This window comes from Telopea speciosissima, chromosome 1 (assembly GCF_018873765.1).
Source record: "Telopea speciosissima isolate NSW1024214 ecotype Mountain lineage chromosome 1, Tspe_v1, whole genome shotgun sequence".
NCBI classification, from domain to species: domain Eukaryota; kingdom Viridiplantae; phylum Streptophyta; class Magnoliopsida; order Proteales; family Proteaceae; genus Telopea; species Telopea speciosissima.
Window position 1 is genome coordinate 37,932,504 of NC_057916.1, and position 14,715 is coordinate 37,947,218.

Below are 14,715 nucleotides of genomic sequence, written 5' to 3' on the forward strand. Positions count from 1 at the left end.
TACCGTTTTTACGGATCTTCTCCATCAGAACAGGTAAGCCCTAGTCTAATAGAGTTCTGAATTGGTATATCCAGATAAATGTCCTTGAGCACCGTGAGGGATCTAGGCATGATGGCCATTTTTATCCCTGTTTACGTTCGGAATACCTTCTTTGTATATTCATTCAGACCCTTGCCGGACGATGTTATAATTTCCTTACCTCAGGCTAGACCACTCCGGAGGAGCATCTTTTCTCAGTAAGTGAACCTTCTCTATCCAATTATGGCTTTAGACCCATCATGTGCTTTGTCTTCACGAATGACTGCTTCCAACTGTTCATCTGTTATTTTTCCCCAATCCCATGCATCCAAGGTTGATTACCTATATGAATTCAGCTACACCCCTGCTGACCAACAAATCCATCCAACCAATTTCCCTATTCTCAACCCATATGATGTTTTCCCTAAAGATTCCTTGTCCTTCACCAAGAAGGTACGGACTCTTCTTTCTCCCAAAAAATCCCCTGGTTTAAAAGAATATGTTCAAGCTTCTCCATTCTCCCAAAACCAAGTAGATGCTTCAGGCAAAGAACAGTATTTCCCGATTGATTTTCCTCCGGATCTTATCTGCTAATGGCTGAATTTGGGTTACACTCACCTCCATCTAAGTGATGTCAAGATGACCCTCACCTTACATGGACACAAAGGCTTGCCGATGATTATGAAACTGGATCTTTTAGATACCAGATTCAAGCTGTATCAACATGCTACAATCACAAATGTCCAGACCACTTTGAACGATGGCACAGTCTTGTATACGTTGTACCCAAACTACAACATCTCTCTGAAAGATCCCAATCTTCCAACAGCCCTTAAGTTTCTCATCCATATTAATGGAGCACCACAGGTTGCCTCTTCTATTGTTGCAACTTTGCACTACCAGATTTGCTACCGCCTGTAGAATCATGCATTTGATCTATATACTGGCCATTCCAGTAATGACTCTGTATTGTTTTTACAAATTGATTCTGAACGGACACCAACGGTGACACATGTCCCCCCGCAGATGAGTAGGTCTGATCTTATTTGCCTGATTCCTGACTCATGGATCACAACCTACGAGTCTACTCATGAGGAAGACACTATTCCTCTCCTCCAGTCTACGGATCCCACTTATAAACGACTTGAAGGTGGTCGTACACTAGTCAGTTTCCCTAAGCCAACTGACATGGTCCAATGCTCCCACAACTCTTTGAAGAACTTCCAAATCGCCTAGCTGGTGTTCCAATCGATGCTTTTGATGCCCAAGGCAATCCTGTTTATAGATTTCAGAGCTCGACCGGACACAAATGGTTCGATATCTGTGACTGCCCAGACTGCTGCCACCTGGATGATGATGATGACACTTCCCGTTGTCGCCGACCTAAGGCCAAAAGGAAGACCCCATATCCATTGTGGCTCCGTTACCAAAATGGATGCCCGAATGTTGGCCCTCTTGGTGATGACCCTGGCAGATATTAGATCATTGTTGAGTATGGTTTCAGTAAATCGTGCTCATTAGGATGCTGTTCCTCAAAAGCCTCCTTCAGCACCCCTGACACCAACTGTACGCTGTGCACCTCCTGATCCTCCACCTCCACCAGCTCCAGCAACTCCTTGCTATATGCTTGAAAATAGTGGAAGTTCAGGCTCAGCCTCCATCAACACAAATTTTTCTCCTACTGCTGATTATGAGGACTAGAACCAGCGCAAGCATAGGTGGAAAATAACTCCACCCAACACAGTTGATCAGCATGGCCATAAGCCTAGCAATTCTTCAATTGAAGCCCAGCTTAACTGGCAAGCTGAAAATGCAATTGTCCAGAACCAGTACCTCAAAAAGATTACAGCATCTCAAGATCACACTTCTCTAGCTCTCCACAAGCAGGAATTGGATGTTGCTTACCTTAAAGGCAAGATTGAAGCATTGCATTAGGAGCTAATGCATATAGCCACAACGGTGAAAGATTTAGCTTATGCATCCAGTCTCATCTCTTCCAGAGAAAGAGAAAAGAAGAAACTTGAAGACCAGCTCAGTTGGGCACAAGCCCCCCTACAGCCGTCTCAAGACAATTATCCAGATTTTTCTCCTGTCATTGAATATGCTGTTTCTCCGAGACACCATAGTTTCCCGACAGAAATGTTCAAGGAACTTCAACAGGAACAGAGACAAATGGGCCAGCGAAAGACATCAAGATCATCATCCTCAAGATCAGGATCTCAATCTTCTTCTCTACACCAGTTATCCCAAGGACCATCAGTATCATACCAACCATACCAATCTTACTCCCAACCCACCTTCCAACCAACTCACTCCAAACCACCTCCTCTGGCTTTCATACCATACATTCCCCCATCCAAACCTCCATCTACCCAACCTGCTTGTTCCCCATTACTTCCTGCACAACACCCAAATTCATTAAGCACCTTCCTAAAGCAGCTCTACACCACCTCTTTTCCACCAAAGATCCCTGTTCTCTCTATCCAGGATGAGCCCAGTACAATCGAATCTGAATCTTTTGATTCTGAGGATGACTTGCCCCCTATTTTTGTCTCCCAACATTAAAAATGATCCCGATCACCCGACTGGAGTCACCACTGAGGTTCTCTCTGAAGAAGATGAAAATCACTCTCCAGTCCCTCAGACGACACCCGTTCCAGATTTCCATCCTTACCAGAACCAAGATCCAAAGCAACTGTTTATTTTTTATGGCGCCCCGTTACACAGGTGGCCTCAAAAGATTTTAGAATTTCATGTCTGGCTTACTGCTGAACTCCTTCAAGAAGGAATGACCCCATGAGCAGCTATCACAAAGTTCTTAGCCCGCACTCATGGTACCCTCAGAGAATGGTACATGTCTTTGGGTCCCTATCGGAAATTACAATGGGTCCAGCTTAGTGTTGATGAATTTGTTCTTCAACTATATAACGAATTCATTGGCCCTCTTGAAAGTAATAGAGTCAAAGCCAGAGAAGAATACTTCCAGATGAAATGTTGTTCCTTCAAAAAATCAGACCTTGAAGGATATTTCACTCGGATGATGGATCACTTTTATATCCTTGGTGGAATGGATGATGTTAACATGAAGCAAGTATTCCTAAACTCTTTCCTCGAACCTTTGGGAAAAGATGCTTTCAAGAATCTCCACAACCAAGGACTCCAATTGCACCAGATCTCTCTTGGTCGCCTCTACCAGAAAATCCAGACAACTCTCCAAAGACTGTGTGACCAACAACAGTTTTTCAAAACATGGAAAAAGACCACTGAAAAGCTCAAGGATACTTGTGACACCTTCTTCCTGAAAATCAAATGCAAAGACCAGAGTTGCAATTGCTCTACAAAGAAGAAACCCCATCATTCCAGGCACAAGATCCACAGATCCCCCTCTTACCATCATAAACACTCTCGACCATCTACCAGGCCACAAAAATGCAGATGATACAAATATTTTAAGAGAAAAAAATTTCATGGCAAGACCATAGACAAATGTTTCTCTTGCGGCAAATCATGCCACTTTGCAAAGAACTGCCAAGATAAACAGAAAAAGGCCAAAGAGGCATACATAAAACAGGGATGGAGGTGTGGATAGGAATCTTGGTTCGTGAGAGAAAATCTGCAAGAATGTTTTCCTTTCCTTTGATGTGCTTGACTTTAAAAGACCATTGGGGGGAGCAAGATCATGTGCCACAGAAATTAGTACTCCATCTTTCTTAACAATATTTACAGAAGGAAAAACTTTAAGAGAAGAGTGAATATCCCACAAAAAGGTAAAGATCTCTCAGGGCCATTTCAAAACCTCCACTATAAGCCAACGAACCATATCTTCACAATCTCTTCAGATCTCCAGGTCTTTATCGGTCAAGCCTTTGGTGAGTTCTAAGCCTGAGAGAAGACCTCTTACCTCTGCTTCCTGTATTGTTCCTATGTGCTTCCTGTATTGTTCCTATGAAACCAAAGTCCATAGAAGCCAAAATAAAGGAATGATTTGAAATAGCTATACAAGCGCATCCTGTTTGACCGAAATCTTGTAAGAAACTTCCATCTCTAATACAAGGAATGCGCATGTGGTTTTACTTACCAGGAGTGCTAAGTAGTTTCAAGGAAATACATCTCTAAGCCTCTAATGCACTTTATCTTTTTTAAAGGGGGAGACTTTACCCATCATTTTGTCAAAAGTGTGCTTTACTTTTTTTCCTTCTTTGTAAAGAGGAAGAGAGTGTTTAGTAGCAACTATGACGACACAATATTAATATTGCCACAAATCTTTCGACCATTAGTTTAAAAAATATAAGTTTGAATTAAAGAATGAGAAGAGAAGCAAATGACTAATCAAACAAATTAACCCAATCAAACGGAAAAAAGTTTCTCTCGATGGATATATGCTTAGAGGACGATTATGATTAATTGTAAGTAATTTTACATGTTAACAACAAGTAGTCTCTGATAGGTACACCTAGGGGTGTCAATACCCAACCCGAACCGATAAAACCGGCTCAAACCAGCCCGAATGAGCCCGGACCACACCGGACCGAACTCTTAATGGTTCGGTTCGGTTTGTGGATCCAAAGAGGCAAACGGTTTGGTTTGGTTTGGGCTAGCCCGACGGTGCACCGGTAGCCCGAACTGTTAGGCCCGAACCCAAACCGAACCGACCTAACCCGATAAATGACTAAATCAGTAAATGCCTAATGCCCCATTGCCCCCTAAATGTGTTGTGATAGTTTCTCACTTTATCTCATATCCTTTGTTAGTGATTACCCAACTAATTGTATCCATAGGCCATAGGACATAGGATAGAAAGATGCATTGTATTTGAAATATTTTATGTACTTAAAAGAGAAAGAGAATAAAAATTAGCACTAACCGGACCTTACTAGTTGTATAAAACCGGTACCAAACCGAATCCAAACCGTTATCATAAACCGAAATCGACACAAAACCAAACCGCACCGAAACCGAAACCGCACCGAAACCGAACATTTCTTAATGGTTTGGTTTCGGTTTCTATAAAAGTCACACCGAAACCGAAAAGCCCGAACCGAAACCGACCCGAACCGGCCCGTTGACACCCCTAGGTACACCCAAGAATGGATCATCTGTAGGTAGCAACAGGCGAACGTACATGTGAGAGCCAATCACATTTTAATTTTATCTTTATAAAAACCCCTCCTCACCTTATAAATGGTAAACATAGGATAGGTGGTTGACTCTCACATGTACGTTTCTACTATCGTACGTCAGAGACGGTATATCCTACTAATTAATTAATTTTACTATATCATAGAACTAAGTGCATACAGCATCAGAAAAAGTTTTTAATGGAAAATTGGAATCAATGAAAAGAGGCATGGAAATGTGAATAGAAAGTGTAATGTTCCTCAGGGCGGACTATAAATGCCTCTTTGCGACCATTAACTTTCTCTTTTGATGAGAAAGAAAATCACATTAAAGTTCCATGTTCGGATGAGATTTCATTGGATTGAGGCCATTAACTTTTTCTTGAATATACAAAATTATTGTATGACCTTAATTAAAAATTGTGGAGGGTCTCATTCTAAAAGCTAAGTAAATTCTTGCTAGCTAAGAAGTTGTTGTTCTTGCTAGTAGCAATTAATTCAAGCAATTTGATAGAAAGAATGGCTGCAGCTCAGGCTTCTTCTTCTTCATCATCATCATCATCCTCTTCTGGTTCAGCTACTTATGATGTTTTCTTGAGCTTTCACGGCAAAGACGTTCGCCAAAATTTCGCCGATCACCTCTACCATGCCTTGATTAATGCTGGAATTAAAACATTTAGGGATGAGGATGAACTCCGTGAGGGAAAAGAGATTGGCCCGGAGCTCCTCGATGCAATCCAAAAGTCTAGAATCTGCATTCCTATCTTCTCGGAGAATTATACATCAAGCAAATGGTGTCTGAATGAGGTAGCCGAGATATCTGAATGTAGAAGAACAAAGGATCAGATCGTGATGCCCATTTTCTACAAAGTTGGACCAACCGATGTGCGAAACCAGACCGGTACATTTGAGAAGGTCTTTCAAGAACACCAGATGCGGTTCAACGAGACAACCATACAAAAGTGGCGAAATGCTCTGAAAGAGGTTGGAAATTTGAAAGGATGGCATTCGGAAAAAGACACTACGTAAGTAGGAAGGAATTCCCTACAGTTTTGTTTTTAATTTAATTGCTTCCCATCCTAAATCAAGTTCTCTCTGGTTGCTTGTTCTCATCATCTTAATAATTAAGCTCATATTTTGTTGGTGAATATATATTCTTCTTAGTTACAAGATTGCAGAGACTGCTTGTATCTAACAAAATCCGGACTATAAAAGGGTGGGAAACTAAAAAAGGAAAGAAATGATCATAGTAAGATAGGTTCAAGTTCCATGTGTTAATTATAAATATTTTTAGTAAAATGATGTTGAATTTTGGTTTCTTTTAACATAATATTATCCAAATATTTTTAATGTATTAGAGAAAAATATTTGTTGTCACCCTCTTCTCCTTTCTTTTTTGATAGGTATTTTCTGATCAGTTTTAGTATGTATTTACTTTTAGGTAAGACTTGTATAATTTACTTATGGTTTTTCCATGCTGAATTTTTTGATTCGTTTCCTTATGTATATAATTTATCATCCAAAGTTTTTATTTATTTTTGTTTGAATTATGTAGGTATGAAGGAAAGTTAATAAAAACAGTTGGGGATACATTGAACAAGAGATTCTTGAGTGTTTCTAACAACCTAGTTGGAATCCAATATCATATAAATGAAATGTTGATGTTGTTAGATATTGAATCTAACGATAGGAAAATTGTGGGGATCCATGGTCTCGGTGGCATTGGAAAGACAACGATCGCTAGGGCTGTCTACAATACAGTCTTTCATCACTTTGAAGGGTGTAGCTTTATTGCAAATGTTCGAGATACTGCTCAACATTATAATGGACTTGTTCATTTGCAAAAGCAACTTATCTTTGATATTCTGAAACAAGAAAATCAAGATATTGCTACTGTGGATGATGGAATTAATGTGATCCAGCAAAGATTCTGTGCAAAAAAAGTTCTAATTGTTCTTGATGATGTGGATCGGGATATTCAAGTAACATCTTTAGTTGGGGACCGCAAATGGTTTGGTGCTGGAAGTAAGATCATTATCACAAGCAGAGACAGACAAATTTTACGTGTTCAAGAAGCAGATGCGATTTATGAGCCCAGAGTAATGGATTCATATAAGTCTCTTGAACTTTTTAGCCATCATGCATTCAGAAGGGACCAACCTCCAGAAGATTATTTGGATCTCTCAGAAGCTATGGTAAAAATTACTGGAGGACTTCCCTTGGCTCTTCAAGTCATAAGTTCATCTTTATATTTAAAGGAAAAATCAGTATGGAAAGGCATGCTAAAAAAGTTGCAAAAAGTTCCCAATAATGATGTGATGCAAAGGTTGAAAATAAGTTATGATGCATTAGAAGATGAGGAGCAGGAAATGTTTCTTGATACTGCTTGTTTTTTCATCGGAATGAAAAAAGATATTGTATGTCACATATGGGATGGGTGTGGGATTTCTTTTCAAGTAGGGCTTGATGCTCTTTGTGTAAGGTCTTTGGTAACGATTGGTGAAAAAGGTGAGTTAGGTATGCATGATCTACTTCGGGATCTTGGAAGGTATATTGTTTATCAAGAGAACAAAGATGAGCCAGGGAAGCGTAATCGAATATGGTCTCAAGAGGATGTCTTGGATGTACTGGATACACAAACGGTAGGTACTGAATATACATAAGTTATTTTTTGTGAGGACCTTGTGAATTAGATCTGTGATGGATTTTTCTTGGTTTGGTACAAAAACCTTAAATAGTTAGCTAATGGAGGTTCTCTTTTTTTTTTTGGTTTTTGTTTCTGGGGGATAGGGAACAAGTAATGTTAAAGGACTCAGTATTGAATTCAGAAGTATATCAAGGAGCCCATGTTTGATGAGCGAAGGATTTGCTGCAATGACAAGACTAAGGTTACTCCGAGTCGATTATGCACAATGTTCTTGGAATTTCACTCATTCTTTTTCAGAACTGAGATGGCTTAGTTGGAAAGGATGCCCTGACCAATATTTCCAAACCAATTTTCGTCCACGGAAACTAGTAGTTCTTGATCTATCAGATAGTGAGATCACAGAAAATTGGCTAGGTTGGAACTACATCAAGGTCTTGTAGAACTTCTCTCTTTTATTTATTTTTTTTTATATCAAAAGTCTTTAAAAAACTTATTATTGTCCTTCTTAAGTTAATTAGATAAATTACTATATGATTTATTTATTTATTTTGTAGATGGTGGAAAATCTAAAAGTTCTAAATCTCACGTCTTGTTGTCAACTATCTAGAATTCCTGATGTTTCAGCAAATCGACTGTTGGAGGTATTGCTCCTTGAAAATTGTGAAAATTTGGATGAGATTGATACATCCATTTGTTGTCTCACGAACTTAGTCAAATTAAACATGAGTGGCTGTAGTAGACTAAAGGATCTCCCAAGTGAAATTTGTCAATTGACATCTCTCCAAAAACTCAACTTACAAGGATGCAAAAGTTTAAAGAAGTTGCCGGAGAAATTGGGCCATTTGATATCCTTGACAAAACTTGATTTAGGATGGTGCAAGAATCTAGTGGATCTCCCAAGTGAAATTTGTAAGTTGACTTCTCTCCAAAAACTCAATTTATGTGAATGCGAAAGTCTACAGAAGTTGCCGGAGAAATTGGGCCATCTGATATCCTTGATAGAACTTGATTTAGGATGGTGCAAGAATCTAGTGGATCTCCCAAGTGAAATTTGTAAGTTGACTTCTCTCCAAAAACTCAACTTACAATTATGCAGAAGTTTAAAGAAGTTGCCGGAGATATTGGGCCATTTGATATCCTTGACAGAACTTGATTTACAATGGTGCGGGAATCTAGTGGATCTCCCAAGTGAAATTTGTAAGTTGACATTTCTCCAAAAACTCAAATTACAAGGATGCACAAGTCTAAAGAAGTTGCCAGAGAAATTGGGCTGCATGATATCCTTGACAGAACTTGATTTAGGATGGTGCGAAAATCTAGTGGATCTCCCAAGTGAAATTTATAAATTGACTTCTCTCCAAAAACTCGATTTATCAGACTGCAAGAGACTAGTGGATCTCCCAAGTGAAATTTGTAAGTTGACTTCTGTCAAAAGCTTCAGGTTAATTTCATGCGAAAGTTTGACGGGCCTTTGTCTTCCATCAAGTTTGACCAGCCTTGAAGTTGAGCACTGCTCTTCAATTCGATACATCTCAGGTCTTCCCTCAAGTTTGACCAGCCTAGATATTTGTAACTGCAACTCAATGGTAAAACTATCAAGTACATCAGTAGGCTTGAGAAATTTAAAGACATTACGACTTTCGGATTGCAAGAGCCTAGAAGAAATTGAAGGTGTTGACGAGAAGAAATTAATGGACTCCCTGAAGTTATTCGATATTGTTTTCTGCAGATCATTAAAAAAATTACCAAAACTGACGGGGTCGAAAAATATAAGGACTTTAAGGCTGGGTTGGAACGACGTGATAACCGATTTTGAAGGCGGGGGGGAGGGGATGGAGTCCCTGGAGGAGTTGGGGATATGGTTTTGCAAATCATTAAGAAAAATACCATATCTGCGAGATTCGAAAAGGCTGAGGATACTAAAAATCGAAGAGTGTGAGGAATTATCAGAGATTGAGGGACTTGAGGACTATGAATCCTTACAAGAATTAACAATTAATGGGGCCAGATCATTTAAAACATTACCGAAGGATATCTCATTCTCATTCTCAACAACCCTGAGGTATTTTGGAATAAGTAGGTGCTGCTACTCCATGGAAAGATTACCTGATCTTTCAACCTTTAAAGAGTTGAGGCAATTATATATTGGTAATTGCGGGAACTTATTCAAGGATTATTCATGGGAATTATCAAAGGAGGATATGGAATTAACCAAAATTCCAGGCCTTAACAGATTGGAGTCCTTGCAAAAATTGGGAATAGCAGGATGCAGAGGCATTCGAGGATTACCGGATCTGTCAAACTTAAAAAACAATTTGAATGATCTGATGATTCAAGGCTGCAAGAATCTAGCCGAGATGCATGGTATTGACAGATTGGAAAACTTAGAGATTTTGGTTATTAGTGACTGCGAGTCTTTGGAAAGATTACCTGATCTGTCAAACTTGAAAAAATTGAAGCGTCCAAAGATTAAAGGCTGCAAGAATCTAACCACCCAGATTCATGGTATCGACAGATTGGAAAACTTAGAGATTTTGGTTATTAGATACTGCGAGTCCTTGGAAAGATTACCGGCTGATCTGTCAAACCTTAAAAAATTGAAGCTTCTAAAGATTAAAGGCTGCAAGAATCTAATCACCCAGATTCATGGTATCGACAGATTGGAAAACTTAGAGATTTTGGTTATTAGATACTGCGAGTCCTTGGAAAGATTACCTGCTGATCTCTCAAACTTGAAAAAATTGAAGCATCTAAAGATTAAAGGCTGCAAGAATCTAACCGAGATTCATGGTGTTGGCGGATTAGAGTTGTTAGAGGAATTGAATATTTATGGGTGCGAGTCTTTGGAAAGATTACCGGATGTGTCAAACTTGAAAGACTTAAGGACACTAATAGCTAAGGATTGCAAGAAGCTAACTGAGATTCAAGCAAATAATGGATTGAAATCTTTGAAATGCTTGGAAGTTAGGGGTTGTATATCCTTGGAAAAATTACCAGATCTGACAAAGTCAAAGGAATTGCAGTCACTAAATGGTGTGTACCGCCTACCTGATATTGCTGGAATAGAGAAACTCTTGATCAATGGTGGGTGCACAAAATTACAACTAGGTTTGTCAAACCTGCAGCCTACACACACACTATGATTTCATGTACGCGACAAATTTATTCAAGGTAAGCCCCTCTCTCTCTCTCTCTCTCTCTCTTCAAATGAATCTGACTTTTTTGCATTTAAATTTCAGTCTGGTTTTCTTAAATGTGCTATTTTTGCCATGTGAAAAAAATTAAATAGGGTGAAAATTTTATGAATAAGTGATCATTCCCCAAGCAAGGTTTTAAGACTTGGAATCTGTCAGAGTGGATTCTGACCCGAATTGGATCAGAATTGGCCTGAATCAGTTAAAGAATCGGGAACCTAAGCTATTTTATGGTGAAATCGAATTGGTTTAGGAATCGGGAATTGGCTCATGAATCAGTCCAATTCAAAATGATTTATAGAGAAAATGACTAAGAATCGGCCGACCCGATTCTGAGTTGACTATTCTGATTCCGATTTAGGAAGCAACAATTAGGAATGATGGAAATCAGGATCGGTGTTAGCCGACTCCGATCTGAATCAGCTGAATCACCGATCCGATTCTCGATTCTTATAACGATGACCCCAAGCCTCCGACTCACATGTCAAGTTTTAACCCAAAAGTGAGTTGTTCAAATGACAAAATAAAGCATTTAATTAAAGACCACAAAGAGTGTGTCGACCACGTGAGAGTGTTTGGACATACATGGAAGGGAAGGGAATCTCATTATTAAATGATTAACTTTGGGTCTAAAATTTTACACATGGTCAATCAAACTATCCCCTATCTGTCTGACGGTCATAATTGTCAAATCCCCCTTCCACAAAGAAAACATTAGCCATGTTCATCCCAAAAACTCTCTACACGAGTCAGTTCATACATACTTTTGCCTTTAAAATATGGTGAAAGTACTAATAAGCACACTTCTCATGTTGTTTGGACTCCTTAGCCATATTTCTATCTTAAAATTTTGGAGACAAAAAAGACTCAAAACTAAGTTGACCATTGTCATAGCTTATTATTATAATTATCAAAAAATTTCATATCAGCAAGCTGCATCTACTTTTAAAAGGAAAAAATGTTCTCATAAAGTGGATGCTTGATGATGTAGCACAATAGTCTCATCTTCTCATACATGTTATCTTAGCTTTACAGTGACAGTTTTCATTCATGCCCAGTAAAGTGGATGCTTGATGATGTAGCACAATAGCTGATATGAAATTTGATAACTTAGTTTTTGGGACCTTTTACTCTAAAAAATTTGAGATGGGAGAAAGATCATCTTGAAATATTTGATTGGGACAGAAAATTCCAACATATATAAACAATGGACATATCTGTACTTTCCATTAATTTTTTTATTGGGAAACAGTTTTCTGTCCGGGAGTGTGGCCTACGCCAGCACTCCCATGAGTCTATCTCTCTCCTCCCCAAAACAAGGGGGCAAAGATGTCTTTTCATATGGGGAGGAGAGAGATAGACCCATGGGAGTGCTGGCATAGGCCACACTCCCGGACAGAGAACTTTCCCCCTTTTTTATTTTATATATTTATGCTTGAAGATGTAAGCAACTCTGTAAACTTTGAGTTATTTGGCCCTCTACTCTACTGTTTTTGTGTGTGGCTTATAGACTTTTTTAGTTTCATTTTCAATTTCAGTAGTCTTTGTTTGCATGATATAGTTTCTTTTTTTTTTTTTTTTTTTTTTTGTTGTTAAGGGTTCATTGACTCTGTTAAATTTTGGGATTTTTGGTCCTTTGCTCTCCTGTTTTTCAACATTAATAAGTTCTTCTTTCCTTAAAAAATTTGATATCAACTAATCTTCTCAAAATCAGATCCTTGAAAAGTTTTGATTTGGAAAAAAGGACAAGGAGAGAGCAGTCAATGTAAAGTTGTTGGGTCATGAGATCACCTTCCTTTTGATTGGTTTCTCAAGTGGCAAGAGAACTTCCCAAAAGACTACCCCATGCAGATTAGTCCAAAGTGTAGCTTGCAAGTTAATCAAAGTAATATCCAAGGTATGGACTTTGTTTCACAGACCTTACTAGAGTCAATTGTCTAACTTAAATTCAGTCTATACTTTTCCTTGTATTCATGCACAGTTTCTTCAATAAAATTCCTATGTATCTTATAATCTTTAGCATAAAAGTTTTACTTTATTCTAGTTCCTGCTCATGTCATAATAAATTATGAGACCTCGAGCAATGCAAAACGGTTTCACATCAAAAACCTATTTCATTAACCGAACTTCTATAAGGACCAAATTAAATTTCAGCGGGAGACATTAGTTTATGTTGCAAGGCCCCTGATCCATTAAGCATCTTGTGCATATAATTCTTTAGCTCCTTGATCTATTTTCATATTATGGCATTGATAGCATTATGTTTGTTGTTTAGATAGGAAATTACATGTTTTCACCTTCCATTATTTACATCCATGGTTATTGATATATTGCCATTGTTAGGTACACTATTCACAATGGCATGGTTCATGTGCATTCAGATTTATCACCTATACTTGAAGGGTGGTCATCCACTTTGATGGAATGTTCGGAGGCGGGGATAGCTACATTGATAAGAATGGATCTCCTGTAGACATTGATAAGAATGGATCTCCTGTAAACAACATATCAGGGGTGAGAATGGTATGATTGTTAAACCAATAGTTTAATTTAACCTATGATGCTCTAAGTTGATCAGCGAATTCCATAGATTTTTTTCTTTCTTTTTCACTTCTCAGTTTCAGATTTCGAACATCACCTTCTATGGAAGTAATATCATCCATTTCTCGTTCCCTTTCCTCTTCTTTTTTTTGGTGCTAAGTATTTGGTAGACGGGAAATCTAGAATTTGGGATCCACATGAGAGGTAGCACAGTCTCTTATGCTGTGAGATTTACTCTTTGGAGTTGTAGCCGAGGATTCTAAATCCCACTGCATTGTAGACTACAACTTGGGACCCGTGGACTGAAAATCATAGCAGGTTTATTTGATTAAGTGGGCACAGGATAAAACACCAAAATTTCAATGAATGAACTGTAAATTATTGCCTTCAATCCTGCCCTAGAAACTCAACCCTTTGTCGCTCGAATGACAACAAGAATCAGTTGCAAAAGCCAAACAATTTATTCTGTAAATAATCACTTTAGAAAAGCAGAAGTACACAGTAGCTTTAGATTTTAATAGCATTGCCATTATTTCTTATTTGTTGCTAAGACTTCAGACTAGTTAAATAATTTTGATTTTCCAATTTCCATTGGTGGTGCAAACATATTTTTCAAGCTTTTTGGCTGAAATCAAGGTTTTGGCCCTTGAGTAACTAATGCTATCGCGGTTGTACACAGTTTTCACATCTTATTTAACTGGAATTACGGATGGAGAAAGGAGGTAACTTCTCAAGTTGAAATTATTGAAACCTTAAGGTAGCAAAGTTCTCTAGTCAAGGCAATTTAAATTATAGTTAGTAGTCTTTCTACACATTTTTTAGTTCCAATACAGAGTGGGGTTTTTTCAGTAAGGCTGTGGTTAAATCAAATAAGCAATATGTCATGTATGCTCAACATAAGATCACACTCTTAACTAGAGGGAGTGGTGGATATCAACTTGTTGGGCTATGGCCTTGATGAGTAGTTGAGCCATGCATTCTATTTCTAGATGAAAAACAGATAAATTTGACAGTAGAAAAGAACATAACAATACAATGGAATCACTTCTATGGCACTAAATACAACTTTCCATAGTCATTCGATCAACAAGACATTCAGATCTTTTTTTTCCATCCTAATAGGTCAAATATTTCTTCTCCTCTGCCAAGAAATAGTCCTGATATAAGTGGAAACCCTACCTAGATTTTCCTATGCATT

General features: G+C 38.4%; 2 protein-coding genes across 2 annotated transcripts; both read left to right on the forward strand.

The window, feature by feature from the left end:
* Positions 1-5,654: 5,654 nt before the first annotated feature.
* LOC122649034 (disease resistance protein L6-like) lies at positions 5,655-6,164 on the forward strand. The gene has a single exon (XM_043842386.1). The coding sequence runs from the start codon at positions 5,655-5,657 to the stop codon at positions 6,162-6,164; it is 510 nt and encodes a 169-aa protein (XP_043698321.1).
* A 568-nt stretch (positions 6,165-6,732) lies between these two features.
* Positions 6,733-10,925, forward strand: LOC122649043 (disease resistance protein TAO1-like). Its single transcript, XM_043842398.1, has 3 exons — positions 6,733-7,777; positions 7,926-8,213; positions 8,337-10,925. Exons 1-3 carry the CDS (start codon positions 6,791-6,793, stop codon positions 10,923-10,925), a joined length of 3,864 nt encoding a protein of 1,287 aa, XP_043698333.1. The 5' UTR covers positions 6,733-6,790.
* The last annotated feature ends 3,790 nt before the right edge of the window (positions 10,926-14,715 follow it).

Excerpts from the sequence above, each read along its gene's own strand:
- LOC122649034 (XM_043842386.1), top strand. The coding sequence starts at position 5,655 with ATGGCTGCAGCTCAGGCTTCTTCTTCTTCATCATCATCATCATCCTCT.
- LOC122649043 (XM_043842398.1), top strand. The coding sequence starts at position 6,791 with ATGTTGATGTTGTTAGATATTGAATCTAACGATAGGAAAATTGTGGGG. Across the intron at positions 7,778-7,925 it reads ATGTACTGGATACACAAACG|GGAACAAGTAATGTTAAAGG; the intron begins GTAGGTACTGAA and ends TCTGGGGGATAG. Across the intron at positions 8,214-8,336 it reads TAGGTTGGAACTACATCAAG|ATGGTGGAAAATCTAAAAGT; the intron begins GTCTTGTAGAAC and ends TTTATTTTGTAG.